The 27,807-nt window shown below is 38.6% G+C and overlaps 1 protein-coding gene across 1 annotated transcript in view; it reads right to left on the minus strand.

The window, feature by feature from the left end:
* LOC113093334 (butyrophilin-like protein 2) overlaps nt 1–18,138 on the minus strand; it is a 23,850-nt gene extending 5,712 nt beyond the window's left edge. Inside the window, exons 1-3 of the mRNA XM_026259155.1 lie at nt 18,020–18,138; nt 595–942; nt 151–498 (exon numbers count right to left, since the gene is read on the minus strand). Coding sequence (XP_026114940.1) covers nt 151–498; nt 595–942; nt 18,020–18,071 — 748 coding nt within the window. The 5' untranslated portion in view covers nt 18,072–18,138. The remainder of the gene's footprint in view (nt 1–150; nt 499–594; nt 943–18,019) is intronic.
* Nucleotides 18,139–27,807: the final 9,669 nt, after the last annotated feature.

A 27,807-nucleotide genomic window follows, 5' to 3' on the forward strand; every position in this document is an offset into this window, starting at 1 on the left:
GTTGAAAGGCACTCTATGGTGATATTGACCCATATGATAGTTAATCAGTTTCAAAGTACTGTAAACTAGACATGACTAAACAACAAAAACTAATTTGTTTCTTTAGGTCCCAGTTATTATGTATGCATGTATTTATCCATCAGGCCTCACCCAGTTGCTCCAGTTCTACAGTTGTATTGGCTGAAAGTCCTCCTGCAAACACCTCACACATGTAAACTCCTTTATCCTCAGTTCTGACGCTCTTCAGTCTGAGAGAGAAGTTTAATTTGGGGATTTCATCAGTGAAGAACTCAACTCTTTCTCTGTATCGCAAATCAGCTGAGTCTGGTACAGGTTCATTGTTTTTGTAGAGCAGAACCTGAATATTTTCATCGGTTTTCTTCCATGTAACATCGATGTGTTCAGGTGTGAAGTGAGAGTCTACAGAGCAGCTCAGAGTGACGTCTTCACCCACAGATGCAGATATAGACTCATCTGAGCCCAACACTCGCAAACGTACTGAAATAATACAAATACAACTGAAATATGAGCATCAAATATTCTCATGACATACTAGATTGACTTTCTACTACAACTAATTGGGTTTTTACTCACCAACATCAATGTTTATTTGAACCACAGTCTCACCAGACTTCTGCTGACTGTGAACTGTACATGTGTATTGTCCCTCATCTTCAGTTCTCAGATCGTCCAGACGGAGGGAGAAGTTTCCATGTTGAATCTGATCAGTGAAGAAATGAGCTCTGTCCTGATAATCCTGCTGCTGGACTTCTGTTTGACTCTTACCATCCTGATACAGATGAACTAAAGTCTCAGAGTCTGGTCTTCTCCACTCCACCTCCAGATCCTCCATTGGTAAAGGGTCATCAACATAACAGAGCAAAACCACTGAAGATCCCAGAGGAGCCACCAGAGGAGCAGACGGACCGCGCACAGTCAACCCTGAGACAGACAGACAAATGAAATAAAGATGAGAGATTAAATAACCCACTGTTGTAGTAAAGTTTTAGCTTAAGGATTCCACCCTTTACTATCTATATTATCAATTAAATTCAGTTTCTACTTTTAGACTTTGATGATGAGAGTTCAATAGAGCTGCTTTCACTTTCTTGAAGGAAAAACAAATGTTGTAAGGCCAGTTAAATCAAGCAACCAGGAAATATGAGCAAACAGTAACATCTCAAATAGACTAACGTAAGATAAACATAAATTATTATAAAATGACCAAATCACAAGAGGACAGAAAATAGATAAGGGCCTGGTTTCACAGTCAGGGCTTCATGTCTAAGTCTAAGCCAGGATTAAGCCATAGTTCAATTAGGACATGTAAGTAGTTTTTATAAATATGCCTTAGAAAAAAAAAAACATCTTGAGACAAAACAAAGGCACTGATATATGTTAAGATCAGTCAGTGCAGGTTTCTTTCAGATTTACATTTTAGTCTGGGACTAGGCTTAAGTCTTGTCTGTGAAACCGAGGGACTACTGTATAAGAAATTATTAAGAAAAAGAGGTCCCATCATCATCTCCCAAGAAAATAAAACACACACACACACACACACGTTTGTTTTTGTGTAAAGTTTGTTCATCCCATAGGTGTAATGGTTTTTATTCTGTACAAACTGTATATTCTATCTCCCTTCACCAACTCTACACCTAACCCTAACCCTCACAGGAAACTTTCTGCATTTTTACTTTCTCAAAATAACTCATTCTGTATGATTTATAAGTGTTTTGAAAAATGGGGACATGGGTTATGTCCTCATGAGTCTCCCTCTCCTTGTAATACCTGTGTCATACCCATGTCATTATACACACACACACACACACTCACGCACTCACACATGCACACACATACACACTCTGTCTGTAGTCCCACTCTCACATTATTCATTTGATTGTTTGTTTGTTTGTTTAGTCTGCATGTAGGGTGCTGCTAACATCTGCTTGAAGGGTGTAGAATTGGGGTGGGGCTCTAGGGACATGTCCCTACCAATAACCAGTGACTACCAAACTGTCCCTTGCAATCATTTTGATCAAACAATTAAATATAGGATAGAGTGGTGGAAAACACCCCTCTCGAAGACTCTGTATTTTTTTTCTGTAAAAAAAAAAAAAGGTAAATGTGTTCAGAATAGTGATCATAGTAAATAGGTTAAATGCCCCACTTGAGTGTGTGAATTCATGAGAATCAACAACGGAGTGTCTTTAAAACCCCTCTTTTGTGCCGAACTACTACGTCACTTTAGAACTAGTAACGGAGGAACGTGGAGTTGCTTCATTAAAAGCTTATTGTATTACTGTAGTAAAAGTAAATAAACAACACTGAAATAAGGCATAAAATGCATGTGAAAGTTGTGTAGGCTACTACAGCAACAGTTTCACAACATCAAAAGTGTGTGGTTATTGTCTGTTCAACATAACAACATTTAAAAAAAAAAATTTATGAATTGTGAATATGTTGGCTTCCATTAAGCTATTAATAGACAGTGGTGGGCCGTCAGGGCCTGCAAGGCCTTCTCTGCTTGCCCTATAAAAAATACAATTATGTAAAAATGTTTATATTATTATTATTGTGATTTAATTCTCATTTTCATTTGTATAATGTCCAGAAAATGGCCTATGATTAGTTTCATTGAGGTTGAACTTGAATATCCTACATAAAAAAAAAGTCTGCGGCCAGCACATAGACTATAAATACAGGGCCAGCACTACAGATAGTACTTGCCTTTTGTTCATAGACTTCACATCTGATTTGTAACAAGCATTAGTGACAGAATCATCAGCCAATCAAATTTTGATGTTCCATTACAACACCCCCTATGGGACCAGCTACGGCCCAGTGTTTCCCACAGCCAGTTTTCTAGACAAAACCCACTCAATCGCGTTTTGAGGTGTCCCCCATTAAAAATCGCGTTCCAGGAGCAAAAAACACATTTTTGGTGGGGTTCTTCTGGTTAAATTCACATTCCAGAGGCTAAATATCACGTCACTGAGGTCGCTTCAACCAGCAGACATGAAAAACAACCTGCGGTAGCATTGTTAAAGTGGCCCAACCTGGCAACACTGCTTTCATCGTTTAGTTGGTCATTTCCAAGGCGCTATCACTGGCACCTCTACACCAGATCTTGTTGCCAACACCGGTCTGCCTTTTTCAAGGCACACTTTTGCAAATAAAAGAGGAATAACGTATAAACTACTTAACCTGAATTCGCTAACAACAGTTTTGTGCACCATTTCAAACATAAATTGCATCTATGAGTGGCCAACATAGCACCGAGCACAAGTTATTTTAATACGAGTAAAGGGACATGGAATGACAGACGCACAGACTTTATTTATAAGTGACAGGTGAATGCTTTATTATTTGACGAGTATTTAGTCATGCACATTGTTATGGAGGTGTATGTGATGGTTAATAATACTGTAGCTGGTGTGTGGATGTCCAGCATTTGTACAGTTCTGCTGCTGTGGGCGCGTCGTTATGGCGTTATATGTGTGCCTCAATCCTGAGAGAGAGTAATTGTATGTTTTGAGCACCAAGGACTATATTTTGCAAGCACATTACATTATATTTTGAACAGGAATTAACAATCGCAAAAAAAAAAAATTGTTTGAGCGAAGAGAAAACGATTCCCTGCTCAATAAATGTATTTGCTTGTTTGCTATTATCCTAGGGTGACCATATGCACCGCTCAAACGGGACACGTCCCAGCCAGGATTTTAATAATGCCTAAAATATCCATGTTGTAACATTCATGAGAGCTATAAAGAGCAGAGCAGATGGCTCCTTATGCTTTCAAATCGCTTTCGTGTGTTTGTTCATTCGTTTTAACTTTAAGCATTGTGGTGCACTTTTTTTTTATTTGTGCGCAGCAATGCTTTAATTCAATCGAACGAACAAACACGTGCGCATATTTGCATCGCTTTGATCATTCCCTCTAGAATGATCCTTATCACACGCAGCCCCACGATTGGTCGATTATGTACAATACCTGCATGTTAATGGTCAAACTGCTCTGGATGTTTTAGGAATTATTAAAATCCTGGCTGAGTTTTTGGCTCGATATCTCGTTTTGTCATTTGGGGTTTACAAATCAGTTTATGGCTTCAATATTTAATGTGCACTTGTGGGTCGCTCCGCCTTCAGCTCTGTCTTTTCATTCTTTCAGGCAGAATAAGAGTCAGTACGAGTGAAGCACTCTAATGTCTGAAACCACCGCTCACTGTTAATTAGCATAATATTTGAAACAGATGTTGCTGCGCACATAATTTGTGCTGCTGAGACCTGCAAGAGACCCCGTTAAATTATTTCTAGGTTATAGTATTGTATGAATATTTTCCCACTGTAAATACAGTGCAAATAGTCCTGTCTCCTTGGATAAAAGTGAAGTGGAAATCAAAATCAATAATAGAATGAACAGTTCCATGATAACATGTCCGTAACATTTATTACTTTCGTCTTTTAAGTCTAAAGGCACTAGGTATGTGTGTGTGACATTAATAAATAATTGTGAAAATTAATATAGTAAAATTTATTTAATAAATTAGTAATATTAGTTTTATTATATACTAAATTGAATGATCTTTCTCTTCTTAGTATTCTTTGTTGGCCTTGAGAAAGCCAACATATATTTAAACATTATTATTAGTTATTATAAGAGTTACTGACACCGACAAGAACTTTAATGTTTCGCCAAATTCAGCTCAGATTGTCAGACTCGTCTGACTCGTTGCTGTAACTGGTCAGACTTCTCAAAAAAATCCTAGTGACTTTTGTTGAGATGGGTATAAACGGAGGTCGGAGCCAGCTCCAAATGGGCGGGACTTCAGCTCCAAGTGGATTGTACAAACCTCCAGAGTCTTTTGATTGGTTTATTTAATGTCATGGGGTTAATGCACGCTGCGAAAAAAAAAAAAAAGACAACGTCAATTTCTCTAGGCTTTTCAGTGTCAAGAACGACGAGTTTGAAAGAGTAAGTTTGTTAAACAGTTTTTAGACTTGTAAAACGTATTAGTTGTGAAAAAGTACAGTATCTGGGCTGATGATGTTTTAGTCTTGACGTAGTTAAATCATGATTACAAGTTCATTGCATTCAAGTTTGAAAATGGGAGGACATACATGTGCAATTTTTACCTTCAAAACTCATATAAGGCAAGTGAAGACCGCATTAGCAGCAGATAAATTACATATTTATTGTGTCATAACCTTTTATGCTAAATATTTCCAAGAAATACATATATAGGATCTACGTTGCAGATTATGGACACTGAAGACCGTAAGCAGGTATTGTGACTAACGATACGTAAATATGTATGTATTATAACTGCACTTATATTTTAATGATAAATTCAAAATGTTGATATAATTGGTACCATGTTCAGTAAGAATGAGTCTCAGTTAAAACTCCCAACTGATCATGCCTCACTGTAACAATGCTGTTATATTTTTAAATTGTTATCTATTTTTACGTGTAACAATGTTATGCAATTGAAACATTTGGTTTAATTATGGCTTCATTTATGTCCTCCTCCATCCTCCTTTATTTTCTTTGCTTTCTCCCTCACTTATCCCTTTCTTCTCCACTCCTCAAATCCAGACTTCCACTTGTCATCTTCTCTATTTCTCCACTCCTCTTTACACATTTTTCTCCTCTCTCCTTCTCTTAACTTCTGCTTTTCACTTCTTTCTCACTCCCCTCATCATCTCTCCTCCTCGTCCTCCAGCCTCTCCTGCTCCACATGTGTATTTGTGTCCTTGCCTCTTCACTCAATTATTTTTCCTCCTTGCTCATTTTCAGACTTATCTCCTTTCTCCGAACTTATATTAAATATATACATGTAAAAAGCTATTAACCATTCAGAAATTCTGTATATCCAACTTATTTAGTAACTAGCATATTAAGTATCTCCATTCTTTTGCTACTTTTTCACTCTCCATTGTTTTCCTCCTACACACTTTCTTCTATTTCTTATTTGCATTCCTTTCCAACTGCCGTGCCTCCATTCTTTCTCTCGCAAACCCTTTAAATCTTTGCTCTCCTATTGTTGTCTTGATCAAGCATTTTTTGTCGTCTTCTATTTCTGTTGCGACAACATAAGGCTGTATCGACGTGGCTTTAATTGAGCGAATCTGTCAATAACGCTGTCAGGGTTGATGTCATTCAAATTGTCCTTTTCAATTGACATGATGGCCAAGTCGTTGAGCCTGTCTTGACCCATGGTGTTCCTTAACCATGTATGAAGACGGCGCAAGGCACTGAAGGAGCGTTCACAGCTGCAGCTGCTTACTGGAATCGTCAGGGCAACTTGGAAGAGAGCCTTCAGGGTGGGAAACATGTCTTCATCAAGCAGTTGGAACACAGTGGAGGTGTCAGGGACTGTCTCTTTCTCCATCCTTCTACTGATGAAACTTTTAGCCACTAGGAGTTCTTCTGGCTTCAACTGAATCTTGTAATGGGAAGCAAGGCTTTTGAGGGCTTCTTCAGAGAGAAAGGTCTCTGTGGTTGGGTTGCAAGCATGGATACCTGACATAAGTGCTTCTCCCAGACCTGAAACCCGATGGGTGAGTTCCTCTACCATCCTGTCCAGGCATGGATAAAAAAGCTGTTGTCTCAATTCATCTGAGGTGGTCAGATTGGAGGTTGACCCACAGACTGACTCCACCACAAAACCATCATATCTTTTTTGTTTTTGCCTGGGACCAACAGGGAGCTGGATGTCATTTGCCTCACATAAGGCCATGGCCCTCCTGAACACATCTTCACCACCAGAGTCTGTGCGGAGCTCTGTCAAAGTTTGAAGGACTGCCGTCTTGTACTGAACTACTTTGCCCAAGTCCAAACTTTCCCCCTGCAGGTACCGGTGTAGACCTTCAGTTATGCTGAGGAGTTTGGAAACATCACAAGCATGTAGAGTGTCTTTGTCTTGCAAAGCTTTGACCGGATCCCTAGGGCCATGGATGTGTTCATGTTGCGGAGACATGCTAAAATGGCAGAAAGGTTGTTCAAGACAGCATTGACAGACCTCACCTGGCACGCCCATCTTGTTGTGGAGAGCTGCACAAGTTCAGATGGCCTTAATCCAAGTTGTTTCTGGATTTCTATGAACTTGTTGTGGTTCACAAGTGAGTTGCTGAAAAATGTGTACACATTCTCCAGCAGTTCAAAGAATGCAGTAGCTTCAGGTATAGCTTTGCATGTGTAGCACAGAACAAGGTTGAGTTCGTGTGCATAGCAGTGCACATACACTGCTTCAGGGTGTCGCTCTCTAAAGCGGGCTTGGACACCCCCCACTGCTCCACTCATGACAGATGCCCCATCATAGGCTTGTGCAACACACAGTAGGTCACCCAAGTTGCGACTGTAACATTGCCTCTATCTCATCTGCAATGGACTTTGCATCAAAGCCCTGTAACTTCCGAAGCCCAAGAAAACACTCTCGCACTACGCCCTTTTGCGTAACAAAACGCACACAGACTGCAAGGTGCTCTGTGTATCTGTCTCTGGCCTCGTCTGCCATCACAGAGTACATCTTTGCAATCTTCATTTCCTTGATGATGCTTTCTGTGATTTCTTGTGAAATGCTGGTTATCATTTCATTTTGGGAACAATGAGAGAGGTAAGTGGTATGAGAAGGGGGAGTATATTTTTGTAGAAATGGGTCAAATTGTTTAAGGAGCTTCATACATTCAATAAAGTTGCCCTGATTCTGGCTAGATTCCTGCTCATCATGCCCCCGGAATGGGATGCCTTGTTTTCCTAAAAAGGTGGTTGCTGCCACAATACGGTGAAGGTACTGACGCCTCTCTGAGATTTCTGCTGCACTAGCAGTTTTCAGCTGCTCAATTACATCCCCATGAGTTTTTGTGCTTTTAAAACTTTGCCAGCATGTCATGGTGGAAATGTGGAGGGCACTTCTTTCATGCTCCCGGAAGGATTCCAAAGCCCTCTTCCAATTTGAAAACCCAGAGCAACTGAGTGCATCTTTATTAGCGCGAATGTTTTGCCTTCCGTATAGGCGACATGAAAAACAAAATGTGCAGTTTCTGGTTACAGAGTACTCCAGCCATTTAAATTGCTCAAACCATGCCTTGTTAAATGCTCTTTGTTGAGCTCCAAACTGGCTGAGGGGGTACTGTGGGAGATGAACCTGCTTTGGGCCACTTTCCGGAGTCCCTAGATCACTAACTGCAGTTAATCCACCTGCTGTCCCTTGCTGTGCTGCCTGTCCTTCCTCTTCCCTAGCTGACTCATCTGTGTGACAAAATAGTCCCTCAAACACAGTCAAATCAGAAAACATTAGCTAGCGAATAGTGATGGGTGAATGAAGCATTATGAAGCTTTGGGGCTTTTTTTTTCTAAGTGCCAAAAAAGAGTGGAAGCTTGGGTGGCTTCAAACTCGGCAAACATCTAGTGGCGTGTAAAACTTATAACAGCCCTTTTAGCCCAAAACGCCACCATAACTCGCTGATAATAATTTAAGTCTCATGTGTGCAATAAAAGTTCAAAAAACATGTGTCTTATTATTAAATATGTATACTTTTTGTTCAGAATTTCTGCATTAAATATAGATGATATTGTGTAATATGTTACAGTAAAATAATGATGCGCAGTCCAAAAAGCTTATTCATTTAATTAGAAATACTCTGCTGCTTTATTCATTATTACTTTTCACCATAACAATTAATTTAATTATGTAACTACTAATACATTTATTATATTATTACAGGCACATCTCAATAAATTTTAATATTGTGGAAAAGGTCATTGTGCTGCACCACCAGAACAAGAATGACAGATTAAATTCGCAGAAAACCTTTGTAGGTGTTTTGAGTTGATTAGCTGATTAGAAATCTTGTCAGATCAGAGATCTTGTATAAAAAAATATTTGTTCTAAAATTGTACTGGAGTTTTGATTTCCATGATTTATCATTTTGATTTATCATCAAGATTAAAACAATAAAAGGCTTGAAATATTTTACTTTTTATGTAATGAATGTAGAATATATTAAAGCTTTACTTTTTAAATTAAAGTATGGGGGGGGGGTAACTTTTTCACGATATTGATGCATCTGTACTAGAAATTGTAGTCATCAGGAGGAGGAAATATACTTTCTCATGTCTTTCTAATCTTCTTTATCGCTATATTTCTCAATTAGTCTCTTCTTATCCCACTAATGTGCCGAGATTAGCTGTAAAACATGCCCTGAGATAGTTTCGGTTTTACGCGTTTCGGTTTTACGAGTGAACCCCGCCCCGCCCCCGCTCCCCAAATTATCCGACAAATCAACCACCCATCTCTATTAGCAACTAGGCTAATTTATCTTAATAACACCTAACGTTAACTCTCTAGATAGCCAGCAATACAGTCACGGATTCACAAACCTGTAACACTTGTCCGCGGTTCGTCTGACGCTGCTTCTGAATCTCTCTCTGGCCGGTGAGGTTTATTGTTAGTGTTCCGTATAAAAATCTTTGTTATGTCCATAACTTCAGCCGGTTAGCCGGTGAAAAACAGTAGCCCACCAGTAACTGTAGTAACACTAGCCCGCCAGCCCCTGATGACAACGACGAAGAAGATTTATATTCTTCTTCGTTAGTTTTTATTGGCAGTTGGCAAACAAGCTGAGTGATGCGCGATGCATTACCGTCCGCCACCACGCACGGTATGTGCTTTTGTTTCATTTTTTGCCGCTCCAGTCAGAAAGACTGAGAGGAAATTAAACAAAGTTGAAATTATTTTTCAAAACCTAAAAGATTCGGGGCTTTTGACAAAACATTCGAGGCTTAAGCCCAATTAGCCACCCCCCCGCTCCGCCCCTGCCGCAGCAGATCTACCCCAATCATCATTAACGAGACCCTGGTGGAGAGAGTGAGCAGCTTCAAATGCCCCGCAAAGAGTATCTGAGCACATCTCCAGAACATCTCTCCCCTCTCTACAAGACATCCACACCAGGAGATGTAAATCTATGGCTGTTAAGATCCTTAAAGACCCCACCCACCCTGGAAATCCACTGTTTCATCTGCTGCAGTCAGGCAGACGCTTATGCTGGTTGTTTAGGGTTACCCAATCACTCTCTGCACACTGCGCTTTTTTGACACAACCTAACTATGCAGCTCATCTTCACTGCACATTGTTTACATCTCTGCACATCATCTGTATAGCATCTCTACAAATCATCTGTGTAATAGTTTAATATATTGTGTATATTTCATTATTTGTATTTAATTATGTCTTTTTTTGCACAGTCTAAAAAGGTATGCCAGACCTACATCACTGCTTTTTGTATGTCATATAACAAATAAAACTTGAATCTTGAATGGTGTGGAGCATTACCTGTAATTGAGTTGGTGATAAAAAAGGGATGGGCAAAGGAGTGTCTTAAATTGGACTTTGGTACCATTATGTATATATATTAATGTTTTTTTTTAATCATTAATTCTTGTATTACTATTTAGATTTTTTTTTCTTTTTATTAAATGTTTATTTGTAAAATGTACTTCCATGTGTGGCCTTTTGTAATGTTGCTTCACTTAGAGCCAGGTGATTGTAACAATGTAAACAATATAATTCTCCCTCAGATTTCAAAGTTGCATTAAAGAAAAACATTAAAGACAAACAACATACAGTAAACATTTTATTGCTCTAAATTACACATTCATTTTCTTGATACTGATATAATTATAAAATTAATATAATTTAATATACTTGAATGTTTGCAGATGTCACAAAATAATATAACAACCTCTTGGTAATAAAATTTAAACTAAAATGAAAAACAAATCTGTTTGAAAAACAAACCTGCACCCCGGCAATGACGCAATGTGAGATTTCCGCGTACACCCCGCCCATTTGTAAAGTCCAGCCCACTTGCGGCAAAAGCCCCTCCCACTTGGAGGTCTCCGGGCTGCAACGATACTTACTTGCTTTTGTTACCCGAGCAATGAAGGCATTAACACTTAGTGTCCACTAGAGGGGGCGACAGGATTTCTGTTTACAATAGTTTAAAGTGGCAGTCGGTAACTTTTGACGCTCTAGCGGTTAATAAACAGAACTGTTTGCATTTTGCGGAAGAACATTGTAGCCGGAACTACTTCTCTCTGTTTATGTCTATGAAGAATCACAAAGGTACTGGGTTACTCCGCCGCGGTATCCCCGAAGCAATCTAAAATAGTCCGAATATAAACACTTATTATAGGTGTACCCTAGTGATTCAGGACAAGCTAAAAACACGGTTTGGAAAATGGATTCATGGTGTACTCGCTTATTATATACATTTGGTAAATCTTGAACACAAAAAAAGTTACGGACCGCAGCTCTCATTGGTTGTTTCTTACCGGGAGCGGATGAGTTTCTGCCAGAGATGTATAAAGTACTAGAGACCCAGACTTGAGTAAAAGTACAAGTGCTCTATCAAAAAAGTGACTGGAGTAGAAGTTGAAGTGCTCTTTAAGCACCACACTTAAGTAGAAGTACTAAAGTATTCAACATTTTTTGTACTTAAGTATTGCAAGTAGTCTATTTTAAAATTTACTACTCAAGTACTGAAAGTAAAAGTAGAAGTATTGTGTTATGTAGTTATTAAAGAAAGTAGTCAAAAGTTTGAACATATTGTTTTTACTATTTCAAATGATTTCATTCGATGTAACCGGATCTTTTTGAAACAGTTCACCAAATCGAACTGAATCGTTTTAAACAGTTCACGTCTCCAATACGCATTAATCCACAGATGAATTAAGCTGTTAACTTGTTAAATGTGGCTGACACTCCCTCTGAGTTAAAACAAACCAATATCCCAGAGTAATTCATTGGCTCAAACAGTACACTGACTGAACTGCTGTGAAGAGAGAACTGAAGATGAACACTGAGCCGAGCCAGATAATGACTCGTTCACGAGTCAAGAACCGGTTGCATCTCACTCTTCACAGCAGTTCAGTCAGCACGCGCAGTCTCGCTTGATTCGCTCAATGATGTGCCAGCTTCATCAAATCTGCCATCTACAGTTCTGGCAGTGGTTTGTAATGGAATGATTCGTAACATTATTATAATTGTAACGAGTAACGATGCAGCACATAAAAAAAATATCGGAGTAAAAGTATTAAACTCGAAAATATGTACCGAAGTAAAAGTGGAAGTAGGAGAAAAAAATAATACTCTAGTAAAGTACAGATACCGCCTTTTAGTACTTAAGTACAGTAGTGAAGTAGTTCTACTTCGTTACTATACATCTCTGGTTTCTGCAAAAGGCAATAGGACCACTGGGAGGAGCCAGAGGAGCTTGATTTTTTTTACAGATTATCCGTCTCATATTCTACTGTCAGAACACAATGACAGGTTTCACAAATACATTTTTACAAAAGTTACCTACTTCAGCTTTAAATGACAAATATATCCATGAATTTCATGTGTACTGCCATGAATATGCCATATCTGTGTACAAGAATAAACTTCACACTTCAAGCTGTACAACTACTTAAAAATTCACAATCTGCCTTTTCAACCTACCTCCAAATGTATTTTAAAGATAAGTTTATTCACACTGTTTAATGCATTTAATGTTTGTCCTTTTTTTTAATTCGTTATTGAATTCTAAATAGGAAATGAATTGATCAAAACGTACACGGACCAGGCGTGCTTTGGTTCTACTAGCGATTTGATTGGAGACCAACAGCCAATCACAATTGATTTTTAATTATCCTATTGGTTGAGCGAGCACAGAATTAAGAGGTTGAGAGAGATCGAGAGAGAGAGAGGGACTTGACAGGAGCGCAGAGAAGTTTGTGAGAGAGCACCTGAGTTAACTGCGTGAGAGGGGTAATTACTGCACATTAATATGGATAATAGCAAACAAGCAAATACATTTATTGAGCACGGAATAATATTTTCTTTGTTCAAAAAATTATTATTATTATTATTATTTTTTGCAATTGTTAATTTAAGTTTAAAATATAATGTAATGTGCTTGCAAAATATAGTTCTGGGTGCTCAAAACATACAATTACTCTCTCTCAGGATCGAGGCACACATATAACGCCATATGTCGTCATTTTAGAGTTACGTGAATGTTCATACTGACACGTCTATAGGTGGATTACTTTTACTGATCCATGTATGGAAATATATTCTGAATTTAACCTACCTATCTAGCCTACTGTTGAAATTGTTGATCAGCAGTCATTGTCGTTGAGAGTCTTTGTGCAGCATAATATGCATATGACTGAGTTATCTATTACAGAGATTCAGTGGCGGTTTAGCAGTCGATTCTGTTCCCCTCTGGAATTCCTGTTTCCCCAAATTCCACCAAATATTTAATCAAACATTTTCCCAAGGTAGCCTAAATTCCGCTAATTTGGCAACACTGCCGCATGCAAATACACCAAACACACCTGGATGTAAGGAAAGCAAAAAGGGACAAATGTCTTGCTACACTGCAGCATAGTAAAATGATTCTCACACTCCCATTTATGTCCTATTGTAAATTGTTGCAATTGTTCCTTTATGGTTCAGTGTATATTTATTCTAACGCATGTTTTTCACACCACACACAAATATTTTTTAAGCTTTCAGTGCTTTTCAGTGCAACCTTTTGTCTTAAAACTATTTTCAAGTTTAGGATTTAGGATGGTATTTTGAACCATTTGACTTGCCGTACATCCAGTCATGCTTCGTACGCATGTAGTATGTTTGCATAAAGGGGAACAAACATTCAGAGGAGAACAGAATGGACTGCTACACCGGCTCATGCCAATTCTCTGAGGGGGGCAATGTTTGCTCGATTAATGAGGATAGGTCACCCATTCAATTGATAAATTAATGGCTAGTTAAAGATGTAAAGGGAACTGAACTACTATAGTATTAATTAAAAATAAACTGACATAAGGAACCAATCTCTTGCTCTCCTTGTGTTTCTATATGTGTGTTAACTCAATTCAGCAGCAAATGAAAATGCCAGGATGTAGTTTTTCAGAGAAAAAAAAAACGTTTTACTTCTAAGAAATAATACACATTAATCACTGTTTACACAACTCACTTATATTACACTACTCATTTATATCACATTCTTCAATTACATTGCAATGCTTACTTAAATTACTCACTTATATTACACTGCTCCCTACTATCCATATGCCCCTTGTCAAAAAATCCTATTGGAATTTCACTTTGTCCTATTGGATCTTACTGGATTCTTAGAATCCTACTGGACATTCTGATTCATTTTAATGGAATTTCACTTTGTCCTGTAGGATTTTATTTGATGTTTAGAATCTTATTGGATATTGTGTTTAATTTAATGGGATTTAATTTTTTCATGTGATCTTCTATTGATTTGTATTGGACATTGTGATTTTCAAATGGAAATTCACTTTGTCCTGTAGGATCTTCTTTGATTCTGTTAATTACTTTTTAAGAGTAACTTAACTTTTTTAGAGTAGCACTGTGCATGTGTGTGTGTGTGTGTGTGTGTGTGTGTGTGTATTTGTAACCCATAAAAATGCAGCCTACATATACACAAATATATATATATCAAAATATGTATATATCAAAATACAGTAAGGAAAATATTTTAATTGATATAATATCCGAATAAGTTAAAATGTATTACATGTGACTAAGAATTCATAAAAACACAAACATCTATAATGGTATTGTCGTGACGCTTCCCCTTTAAGAAATCTGAACGTAGTAGTGCGCGTGACACTGTAGCGTGCATAATTTGAACGGTAACGGTCAGGTGAGGAAGCTGAGACATCGATTGATTAACGTTGTTAAACTTGTTAAAAATGTATTGAAAGACTCTAAAAAGGAAGAAATAATGATACTTATCTAAGCTGCATCCCAAACGAACCATTTTGGGTGAAGTAATTATATCTGTTGCTGAGTTGTTGATCTAGTTACTGTATCTGCTGTTAGCCATTAACTTTAGATAGCAAAAGCTAATTTAACAACTGATATTAATGAAATAATAATGTATGCCATTTATAATAAAATGTAATTGTATAAAACACTGAAGTAGCGAGTACAAAATTCCTGTTCTGCCAACATTTTGAGCGTTTTGAATTGTGCTTTACGGTTTTGTGTACGCTTTATTTGTATTGATGGATTAATATGTTCTGTTATGCAGGTTAGGTTTTATGTTCCAGTTAAAAAGTTTGACATGATACAGTTCTCCCGTGATATTTGTGTGTACATGAAGACACGCATGACAAGAGAATAGATGGCGTCTTCCGTTATTACTGTCAATCGAAGCAACGAGTCCAGAATAATTTAGCAGATTTACCGGCGTAATATTTAACACTCGCGTTTGTCATTTCTGAAATGGTAAATGTGGATGTTTGGTCCTTTTAGATTAACAAAGATTTTCTTCAAATTGTGAATAGATTTTGTAGAGAAGCTGAGAAAAGTGCTCTCCCCTTAAAGCACAGTACGACTGAATGGAAATGACTGAGCTGGCTTATCTAAAACCAGGAAGTAATCGTGCATATTATCATTTGACGGAGCATTAGTGATTGCTTTGGAATGTATTTGATACAATATTTTTCAGTTTTTTTTCTCTGTTTTTACATTACACACAAATAGTACTGTATTAAATGAAATGAACAGTTTAAGTTCCCTTTGAGGTGTATTATACTGAGTTACAATATCATATTCTACATATTGTTTGATGTTTTATTGTTCTGTGTTGTGATGTGATTGCATTTGCTATTATTATTATTATTATTATTATTGTTACAGTAAAGTGTTATTTTTATATTCAACTTCTGGTCTCTTGTATACACTTTATATATTCCTCCTCACTCTAGATATGTTTCTCCCTTTTTGGGTCTAGAACTGGTTTAGTGTATATTTACATTGGAAGCACAAATGCTACATATTGTGTGTGTGTGTGATCAATCCATTATCAGTCCCTTAGAAATTTTTGCACTAATGCTGTATTGCTGCACAAATCACCTCTTATGTTTTTTACAATGTTACTGAAGGTCGTGCAACGTACAATGAACAATGTCTACATCAGGGTGAGTTTAGGCAAACTGCAAGTACTATTTGTTCATAAAACAAATACAATGAAAAGTGTACCTTTAGAATAAAAAAAAAATCCCATATAAACAGTCACCCAACTGGATCCCATTAAAGTCCTATAGGAATGATCCTACAGGATATTTATGTCTTGTCCTACAAGACTATTCCTATCAGAATCCTATAGGAATGGTTCCAAAATATGATAGAAAATCCAATTAGAATCCTGTACAGTTTTCTTATTGGAATCCTTTAGGATTTTTTGACAAGGGATCTTTGGTCTTTCCTGTTTTTTCACCTTCTCCGACAGATGCTACATTTCGGTGAAACCTGTAGTTGTCCATGCGATGTCCATCACGCTCTCGCAATGGAACAAAATGCAGCGGTAAATTAGCAGAATACCACATCCTTGAAAATCCTCGTTTATACGACTTCTCGCCCTTTATAGAAACTTGTTTTATGTTTAAATTTGGTCTTGGTTGTCCTAATTCTTTAATTGCCAATTTATCCTTATTGCTACGACGAATGAATGCTTTTTCTTTCAATGACATGATAGAATTAATATAAGCTGAGGTAACGTTCAGCTGACAAAGGCATAGCTGTCCCTGTATCTCTGTTAAAAAAAAATTCACATTTGATAAAGATATTAAAGTAGTTTTTAATTTTTTTTCTTGTTGTTAAAATGCTAGATAGTTTTTAAATATTATTGGATGTCACGGTTCCCACCAGTCATTGCACAAGTTAAGGTCACGCACAATGACGAAAGCACGTTAGGGCTAGCCCTCCCGGAACTCACTGAGATTGCATTGCAGTCATAGACAGTAAAAGAAATGGACACAGCGACACCATTGGATTCAACGGAGACAAGTCAATTAGAAGCACGCACTTCCTGGGGGTCGAGCGTACTGTGCGGTTTATGAGGCAATCGTTAGCCAATTTTTACAAAAACTGCTTCTACGGGGCCATAATGTAAGATACAAGGTAATGGAGCCTTTTACACATTTTCGTGTTTCTTTAGAAATAATTAATTGATAAATGGAGTCTTTAAACAACACCGATGTAAAGTTATTCGCTGTCAAAATGAAGCGAAAATGAAAGGGGGGGGGTCAATGGAATGCTAACAGCAGGTGGGGGTCTGCTAGCCAATGGCAGCGCCCAGGGGTGCTTCAATAAAATATGAAACCCTGCCCCCCTGATTGCAGTGCCTGCACTTCGGAAAAAAAAAAGATCTTTGAATGGAAGTCTGAGCGTACTTGGGGCGATTCTCAGATTGACAGAAATCACCCAAAAAGAGGTGGTACTACACAAAACACGACTCGACGCTGATTGGACTATTTAGAGGCAGCACAAACAGTCTTGAATAGTGAAAGCTAGCTTAATACTGTGGTTGAATGTAAAAGAAAAAAAATCCCTCCCTTTCCTTTTGTGGTGTGTTGCCCAATCGCCCTAATGGAGAAACCGTCACTGCAGTTTTGTAAGATAGAGGTGTACGGGTATGTAGTTTACAGTTGCTTACTGAAGGCCCTGACTGAAACTCCACTGTACACTACTGTTAATAGAGCAGACTTTAGATGAAACTGCGGTCAAAGGTCATAAATGCGAACTTGATCATGCAGTGTATGCCACACCCAAATTTTTATTTTTTGAGACTGTTTTATGATTGTAAAGAAATGACGTGCCGTTTAATAAAATACTACATGAATACGCCCATCAAATCTGTGTAACATAAATTTCAGAGTGCATTATAACACAGCAGCTGTACACTTCTGAAGCGTATCTACAAGCACTGAGTTGCCACATTAACCAGCTTGTCTTTTTAAGTGTTTTTTCAGACCATATAAACGAGGGAGAAGTTTTTTAATATCATGAACAACATAAAATCAGTCAAATGTGTCTAAAACTTTTGAAAGATAATGTAAGTTTGCAGAGATTTAAACTAGACATTATTACTAATGACTTGTTTTCAGAATTAGATCAAAAGAGAGAAAGAAAAAAGTACTTACCATCAGATATAACTGGAATTACAGCTACGAAAATGAGCATAAGTAACTCCATGTTCAGATGAAGTTATGATCATCTCTCTGCATCGTCAAAGTGAAAATCTGAAAGTGATCTGATGCACGAAGACAATGTTTAAACTTGTTTGATTTTCTTCCTTGTGACTGATAAAGAGTTCTGTAGAACTAAAGTTAATCCAGACAAACCAGTTCTGATTAAATGGAAAAACATCAGTATGAAAGAATGATAAGCATCCTCTGTGGGTGTGTCTCTGAAACTGTATGCAGGCCTGAACACGAATCCTCCATTCAAATTGAGTGGGGTGTATTTCAATAACAGAACAATTCTTTACAGTTTAGTCTAATTTATCCTCAACATGCATAAGGGGGTAGGGAGAAAAAGAAAAAGAAAGAAAGAAAAATTAACTATCGAGTTGCTGTTGTAACCTGTTGATTGAGTTGAATGACTGTCAGGCCATAAAACATTTTTTTTTATGAGTATTTCCTCGTATTTTTAATGCTTCAAAAGTTAAGTCTCATTGGTTAGGCCAATCTGTGTTCTGTCCAAAAAAACCATACAGTTTTGAACACCAGTGAGTTAAGTTCAGAGAAATTACAGGTTTTTTTAGGTTTGTTTTTTAAAACTCTTTGTACACAAAATCCAAACTGATCACACTTGTAACATCTCAAATCCTTCCTTCAAAAATAATTTCATGCTTTCATTACAATTATAATGATTCCATAATCATGAACATAATCATTGTTTCAAAACATAAGATTTTTGCAATACTACACTGTGTGCAGAATTATTAGGCAAATGAGTATTTTGACCACATCATCCTCTTTATGCATGTTGTCTTACTCCAAGCTGTATAGGCTCGAAAGCCTACTACCAATTAAGCATATTAGGTGATGTGCATCTCAGTAATGAGAAGGGGTGTGGTTTAATGACATCAACACCCTATATCAGGTGTGTATAATTATTAGGCAACTTCCTTTCCTTTGGCAAAATGGGTCAAAAGAAGGACTTGACAGGCTCCGAAAAGTCAAAATAGTGAGATCTCTTGCAGAGGGATGCAGCACTCTTAAAATTGCCAAGCTTCTGAAGCGTGATCATCGAACAATCAAGCGTTTCATTCAAAATAGCCAACAGGGTCGCAAGAAGCGTGTGGAAAAACCAAGGCGCAAAATAACTGCCCGTGAACTGAGAAAAGTCAAGCGTACAGCTGCCAAGATGCCACTTGCCATTAGTTTTGCCATATTTCAGAGCTGCAACATCACTGGAGTGCCCAAAAGCACAAGGTGTGCAATACTCAGAGACATGGCCAAGGTAAGAAAGGCTGAAAAACGACCACCACCGAACAAGACAAACATGCTGAAACGTCAAGACTGGGCAAAGAAATATCTCAAGACTGAATTTTCTAAGGTTTTATGGACTGATGAAATGAGAGTGAGTCTTGATGGGCCCGTGGCTGGATCGGTAAAGGGCAGAGAGCTCCAGTCCGACTCAGACGCCAGCAAGGTGGAGGTGGAGTACTGGTTTGGGCTGCTATCATCAAAGATGAGCTTGTGGGGCTTTTTCGGGTTGAGGATGGAGTCAAGCTCAACTCCCAGTCCTACTGCCAGTTTCTGGAAGACAACTTCTTCAAGCAGTGGTACAGGAAGAAGTCTGCATCCTTCAAGAAAAACATGATTTTCATGCAGGACAATGCTCCATCACACGCGTCCAAGTACTCCACAACGTGGCTGGCAAGAAAGGGTCTAAAAGAAGAAAAACTAATGACTTGGCCTCCTTGTTCACCTGATCTGAACCCCATAGAGAACCTGTGGTCCATCATGAAATGTGAGATTTACAAGGAGGGAAAACAGTACACCTCTCTGAACAGTGTCTGGGAGGCTGTGGTTGCTGCTGCACGCAATGGTTGTTCTGCACACTTAGTAAACAAACTACAGCTAGTCCAAAATGCAGCAGCAAGAGTTCTTACTAGAACCAGGAAGTATGACCATATTAGCCCGGTCCTGTCCACACTGCACTGGCTCCCTATCAAACATCGTATAGATTTTAAAATATTGCTTATTACTTATAAAGCCCTGAATGGTTTAGCACCTCAGTATTTGAATGAGCTCCTTTTACATTATACTCCTGTACGTCCGCTACGTTCTCAAAACTCAGGCAATTTGATAATACCTAGAATATCAAAATCAACTGGGGGCGGCAGATCCTTTTCCTATCTGGCGCCTAAACTCTGGAATAACCTACCTAACATTGTTCGGGAGGCAGACACACTCTTGCAGTTTAAATCTAGATTAAAGACCCATCTCTTTAACCTGGCATACACATAACATACTAATATGCTTTTAATATCCAAATCCGTTAAAGGATTTTTAGGCTGCATTAATTAGGTAAACTGGAACCGGAACACTTCACATAACACCGTACTTTCTACATCATTAGAAGAATGGCATCTACGCTAATATTTGTCTGTTTCTCTCTTGTTCCGAGGTCACCATGGCCACCAGATCCAGTCTGTGTCCAGATCAGAGGGTCACTGCAGTCACCCGGATCCAGTACGTATCCAGACCAGATGGTGGAACAGCTCCTAGAAAGGACCTCTACATCCCTGAAAGACAGCGGAGACCAGGACAACTAGAGCCCCAGATACAGATCCCCTGTAAAGACCTTGTTCCAGAGGAGCACCAGGACAAGACCACAGGAAACAGATGATTCTTCTGCACAATCTGACTTTGCTGCAGCCTGGAATTGAACTACTGGTTTCGTCTGGTCAGAGGAGAACTGACCCCCAACTGAGCCTGGTTTCTCCCAAGGTTTTTTTCTCCATTCTGTCACCGATGGAGTTTCGGTTCCTTGCCGCTGTTGCCTCTGGCTTGCTTAGTTGGGGTCACTTCATCTACAGCGATATCATTGACTTGATTGCAAATAAAAACAGACACCATTTAAACTGAACAGAGATGACATAACTGAATTCAATGATGAACTGCCTTTAACTATCATTCTGCATTATTTACACACTGTTTTCCAAATGAATGTTGTTCAGTGCTTTGACGCAATGTATTTTGTTTAAAGCACTATATAAATAAAGGTCATTGATTGATTGATTAAACCCTCTATGGACCGTTAGGTAGGCGTGAAGTAAAAATCGTCATTGGAGAGTGTGTGCCGAGGCTCTAGCAGACGACCGCGCTGGACAGGTGCGCCTGGTCAGTAGGCTTCAAAAGCAAAATTGCACATGTGCAGCCAGGCAGAGTGAAGAGCTCATTGCTACTCGAACCTGTGCAATCCGTCAGTAAAAGAATATAAAGACAGTCAGATGTGCAATTATTCTGGGCAATTAGAGCTGGCCATCAGCCTGCGCATTCAGAAGTATAAATTGAAGAAGTCTGCGTCCGCGCTGGCCGTGTCTGCGTCTGGATTGCTCATGCGGAAAGTATAACACAGGCGTTACAATCGCAACTTCTTTGTGTTACTCCTTTCAAGCTGAATCTCACAAAATTGGTCAGCTCCCGACAGCGTCAGGTGTTTTATTGATGGGGAGTAGAATTGTTTATTTCAATGAATGTAATAGATTATATATCATAATAGTTAGGCTATAATATTATAAATCAGGTTGGTTTGTATTGCTGACGTAATATGTAAATTATATGCGTAGACTTGCACTTAGACCATAGTGCGGCTCGCTGGAAAAAAAGGTTGAGAACCAGTGATATAAAGGTTGCTGTCCCATTTTATACAGGAATTGTTCATTTTAAAAAATCTAATTATATTGTTAGTTCTAATTATATTGTTAACAAGTTCATTTAGAACATTTTTTACTTATAAACTCCTTGAGAATTTAAAGTTAGTTTAACAGTATTTAAATTCAAGTTTTAAAAAAAGGTTTTAATTGCTTAAATTATTTTTACTAATTAATAATATGTTATCATGTTTATTCTTGTAAAAAATATGTGTTTATTCTTTAGGAAAACAAGGGGAAAATAAGGGACAATCCGAATATTTGTTTTGCTTTACCTATTTATGTAAGCTACAATTATTCAAATAATAATAATAATAAAATAATGTCATTAAAAAATACCATTGGCCTGAGTAATTTTGACCATTATAGAATCGTGACTTTGAAGATTAGTCATTTAGGTGGTAAAAATACTGTGAAATTAATAATGGCATGGATTTTAGAGTATAACAACTGAAGGTTTATGAAACAAACATTAGCCAATAAAGCATTTTTTTAAACAACAGAACTTAAAGTTGTGAACTAAAATATTATTTCAACCATACAGCATGCGAATAAATGCATAATTTTCATAACATTTCATTATTCATAAAATGCATAACATTTCTGGTGTTTGGATATGTACTTCAATATAATGAGCTCCAAGTTTAAGAATAGTCCTAGACTTCCTGAGCACCTGCCCCTTTGCCCTTTGGTGCCCAAAGTGCCCTTTTGTCAAAGCAAAATTTCCTCTAATTTTTTTTTTGTCATAACGTTTCCTTTTGTGAATGCCTGCTCATGCCCAATCTAAATATTAGTAAAATTTTGAATAATAATTTAGCCGTCAATAAGCTGACCAACGTGATGACCTTTGACCTGACGACGACGACCTCCTCATCCGACCGGGATGATTTGTCACGCTGCACGAGCATTTTTTAATTGTCAGAGGATATTTTCAACACCGCGGAAGCTGGTAAGTGGTGTTTCATACTCAGCAAAGTGATTTTGATATTTATTTACTTATTATTATTTTACAAGAACGACGTGATGTGAGAACATGCAGATATGTTGTTTATATTGCGGTGTGTAGCCTGTAGTGTAGAGTAACGTTAGCGTGCTGTTTGAGGGAGAAACGATTCACAGGCATCACGGGCAGAGGCATCATGCCCCTTCAAAGATTTCTGAGCCAAGTTGATTTTAAATGCAGCTTCCAAACGACAAAAAAAAAAAAAAAAAAAAAAAAAAAAAAAAAGCATAATATTTTTTATATATTGGATATAATCACACTGTTGTGATTAGATCATTCAGTGCACAGCATCAGCTGCTAAATTCAAATCTGTGTTCGCTGGCTGGCGCTGAGCCAGAGACGTTCGTACAACGCTTCATGATGATAACCAATCAACGGTTCTGTTGCGTGAATGCAATGGCCAATCGGAGACGTGCAGAAGAGTCATCATGAAACGCGCTGTTTTTGTTCACTTGCTCACTGACGGAATTATTTAGCGCAGTGGTTTTCAACCTGTGGTATTGCAGGTGGGCCGCCAATTATTTTCTGTTCATTTCCAGTCCATTCTAGGGCTGTGCGATTAAATTTGAGCAAATGTTGACGGATCAGAGCGTTCTCACTGCGGCAAAAGGCTAGAAATAAAAACGTGCGAAAATAATTCATGTCTAAGGGTGTACTCACACTAGCCAGTTTGAACCGTGCCCGGGTGCGTTTGACCACCAAAGCGCGGTTCGTTTGACTAGTGTGAGTGCTCCGAATCATGCCCGGGCGCGGCTCGATTGGCCGGCCCTGGCCTGCTTGGAAGAGGTGGGCCAGGGCACGGTTCAGTTGGACTCGGGCGCGGTTCGCATGCAGTGTGAGCGCTAACCGTGCCGGAGCACGGAAAAGGACGCGTTGCGTCACGGTTTTGCGACGCTCCAAAACCAACATGACAGGGAAAGGGTCGCTTTGGTCTACGGCAGAGGTGCAAAACGCATAAAAACTAAAAACTGAAAAATCCTTGCTGCACTTCAGCTGGTACAATGCAAACATCCTCATACGAGCAGCGTGATTACGTGAAAATTTTCGCGCCACTAAAAGGCGACACATCTGTTTAACAACAGGCTGTGAGAGGGCTGTGGACAAAACGACACAAAATTATCCACAAAGAAAACAGAGCGATGTACTCCATTGCGTTCAGAGAGCGCCACTCTTCCTGTTTATCCCGAAACCGTCGCACCATAATGACGTAAGCGTGCTCCGGCACGAATGCTGAAACGCTATATGTGAGTGCAGGCCAGAGGGGGAGTGGGGACAATCGTACTCGGGCCCGGTTCATGGCAACCGTGCCTAGGGATGGCTGACGCGAAACTAACGTTTCGACACAGTGTCGAGATCCCGAAGCGTAGATGTTTCGAAACACTGCTCCGAACTGTGATTCAAAACACCCATGTCACGTGACTATGGCTAAACGAAGCTTCTGCGCGTTTCATAAGTGTCTCGACCGACAGGTGGCACGCTTGCCGAGTCTGCGTTTGATTGACAGGGGCGGGAACAAACCACACAATCGCACATCTGTCTCAACTGCCACAAAGTTTAAAAGAGGAGTTAATGCACCTTCACCTCGTGGGTTTTTGTGAGAGGAGAAAGATTTTGAGATAGCGTTTACGATTTATTGACATTTATAGTGCGATTTAGTTTATTATTATTATTATTTATTTAGTATATTTAGGTTACATTTAAGTTAAATATATTTACTGATAAACTAAAGACAGTGACAGATAGTTAGGATAGATATAGTGACACATTTATATAGGCTAAGTTAGATATTGACAGATAGCACAGTAGTTAGAGATATAGAATTTAGATAGATTCATATATATATAGATAGATAGATTCATAGATATATAAATTTATATATAGATTCATATATTAATATATATATATAGAGAGAGAGAGAGAGAGAGAGAGATTCATATATATATATATATATACTTTCATAAATATATAGATTCATAGATAGATAGATATATATAGACATTAATAGAATAGAGAGAAATGGAGGCTCCACAGAAGAGATGCGGTAAATCTGTGGTGTGGGAGCATTTCCATTTGGAAACCCCAAATAAAGTGAGATGTATGTATTGTGATAGGCAGCTAGCCTACTTCAACAATACATCATCCATGATGCGCCATTTGAGGAGCACTCATCCTGCCATTTTGCAGTGTGCAGAGGATGGTAACATTCCCCCTGTACCTAGGCCTGCTACTGACACTGCTGGGCCATCTAAACAAGGTATACATTGTTTGATATAATATGTACTTCATGTAACACTGTTTAGAAAGTCCATAGTTTTAAATAGACTTAGGCTTGTGTCCACCAGCCTTACAACGTAACGTCAATCTTTTCCAAAACTCATCATGTTGAAAACAGCTTCACTCTGAATATGTAAATGTAACATCTCACAAACTTAGTCACTGTATTACATAGATATTTTTATAGGCTTGAAGACAACATTTTGGTTTTCCTAATTGTTGTAATTTTATATTGTATTTGATCTGTCTTTGCACACTGAGCATAAACTTTTCCAAACTTGAAAAAGCTTTTATTTTTTTTTTTATTTAGTTTTGTGAAAGTACTTTTAATCTTTTATCTTTATTTTCTTTTAAAAGGCAGACAGAGGGAATTGGATGAGGCTCTTGTAGACATGGTGGTAAAGGATTTGCAGCCCTTCACTATCGTGGAGGATGAGGGTTTCATGGCTTTTGTGAACAAACTTGATCCAAGCTATGTCCTCCCATCCCGGAAGGCACTTAAAACGATGGTAACCGAAAGGTACAACATTTCTAAGGAGAAGACAATGGAGGACCTAAAAAAGGCAGATTTTGTTAGCCTTACAGCTGACATGTGGTCCTCCATTAATATGGACGGATACCTTGGTGTTACTTGCCACTACATAACACCAGAGGCAAAGCTGGCAACTGTTGTACTGGGTGTAAGGAGGTTTTACCAAACACACACAGCCCAGCATCTCATGGAAGCTAAAGCTTTGCTAATGGCCGAGTGGGGAATAACCACCAAAGTTCAGTGTATGGTGACTGATAATGCATCCAACATGATCTTAAGTGCCCAGCTCCTGAACCTTCGGCATGTCCCATGTTTTGCCCACAATTTAAATTTAATTGTAAAAAAGGCCCTAGATCAAACCCCACTCATCAATGAAATACGACAGAAAGCCAGAAAGATAGTGGGGTTATTTAGATCCAGCTGCAAAGCAAAGGACAAGCTTGTGGAGATGCAGGGCTTGATGGGCAGACCAGCTCTGAAACTGATGCAGGAGGTGGACACAAGATGGAACAGCACTTACGACATGTTGCAGCGCTTGTATGAGCAACGAGAGCCAGTGGGTGCAGCGCTATCAAATTTAAACAGTGATACTGCTCCGCTGACAAGTTTTGAGTATAACATTATACAAGAATCATTGTCACTACTGCAGCCTTTCAAACTCGCAACGACAGAGTTGTCAGAGGAACAGAGAGTGTCTGCTTCAAAGCTCATACCACTTTACAGGATGTTGCAGCACAAGCTATCGCAGAAAAAAGGCCAATCAGCACAGGAATCAACTGCACAATTAGGTAGGCCACAATGACCATACTACTGTATGTAATGTATTGGCCACAACTGTCATATTATTTTTTATCAATATAACCAATATGGTTTGCTTGTGTTTTGAACAGGCACACACCTGCAAGAAGGTCTGCACTCAAGATGTGGTGGGTACGAGTCATTCAGAGCCTTGGCTCTGGCTACACTGCTGGACCCAAGGTTCAAAAATGTGGGTTTTGGAAATCCTGCCAAAGCCCAGGAGGCTGAAAAGCAGATCACACTGGAGTGTGCTTCGCTGATGCGTTCAAACACAGCAACTCCTGGTAAGCAGTTTCACTCTTCATCTGACATTATGGAGTTATGTCATCTGAATAATTATGTGACTTATACTTCATATATGCTGTCAGTTTAGACTTAGTAACTAATTGTTGTTTTTACTTTCATTCAGAGCCACAGTCAACATCAGGCCCATCATCATCATCATCAACAACAACATCAACAACAGAAACCCAGGACAGTTTATGGGAACTTTTTGATAGTCGTATCCATGAAACCCAGGCGATACACAGTGCCACAGCAGATGCCACAGTAGAAGTTAAAAAGTACCTAAAAGATGCATTTTTGCCAAGAACCCATGATCCACTAAGTTACTGGAAAGAGAGAGCTGTGATTTTTCCTCATTTGTATGTCCTTGCTAAAAAATATCTATGCATGCCAGCAACAAGTGTCCCTTGTGAGAGGATTTTTTCTAAGGCTGGAGAAATTATCAGTAAAAAAAGAAGTAGGCTAAGCCCTTCCACAGCAGAGCAATTAATATTTTTGAATAAAAATCTTTAAAAAAAAAAAAAAAAAAATTAGACCATTGTGGATTTATTTGTTTTATTCATTTTTCATGACCAAAATAACCTAGTTATTATTATGATATAGGATTAGGCTATATAGGATATTATTATAGGATTTTAAAATATCACCACATTAACGAAAACAAAATATTTTTATTTATTTTTAAATGGCTTGTTGTCAAAGTTGTTTCAGATAACATGGGCAATTGGCCACTAGGTGTCACCGTGGAGACGGGTGTCGGTAAAGTTTCGAAGCCTCGAAACAAATACGGCACTTTGCTTCAACTGTTTCAGTGTTTCATGAAGCCTCGCTCTGCCCACCACTAACCGTGCCTAGTGTGAGTACACCCTAACACATGAGCATAGAGTGAATTTGTTAGTGAACAGGATGCAGTTTAAGTGAGAGGAGACACGATTTAAGTGTGCACACTCTCTCCTCGCAAAGCAGCGTGTATCTGAGTAAGCACGACTGGTTTTGTGACAGAGCAAAGGAAATCTGCTGCGAACAGAGAGATTCGCACTTGTGCATTATTTTAATGTGCTTTCGCGTTATATTTATGCGCTCTCACTGCTGACCGCATACACATACTGTATACACACTGCAAACACCTGAGGCACCGCTACAATTAATG

Source organism: Carassius auratus, unplaced genomic scaffold (genome assembly GCF_003368295.1).
Source record: "Carassius auratus strain Wakin unplaced genomic scaffold, ASM336829v1 scaf_tig00214965, whole genome shotgun sequence".
Taxonomy (NCBI): Eukaryota; Metazoa; Chordata; class Actinopteri; order Cypriniformes; family Cyprinidae; genus Carassius; species Carassius auratus.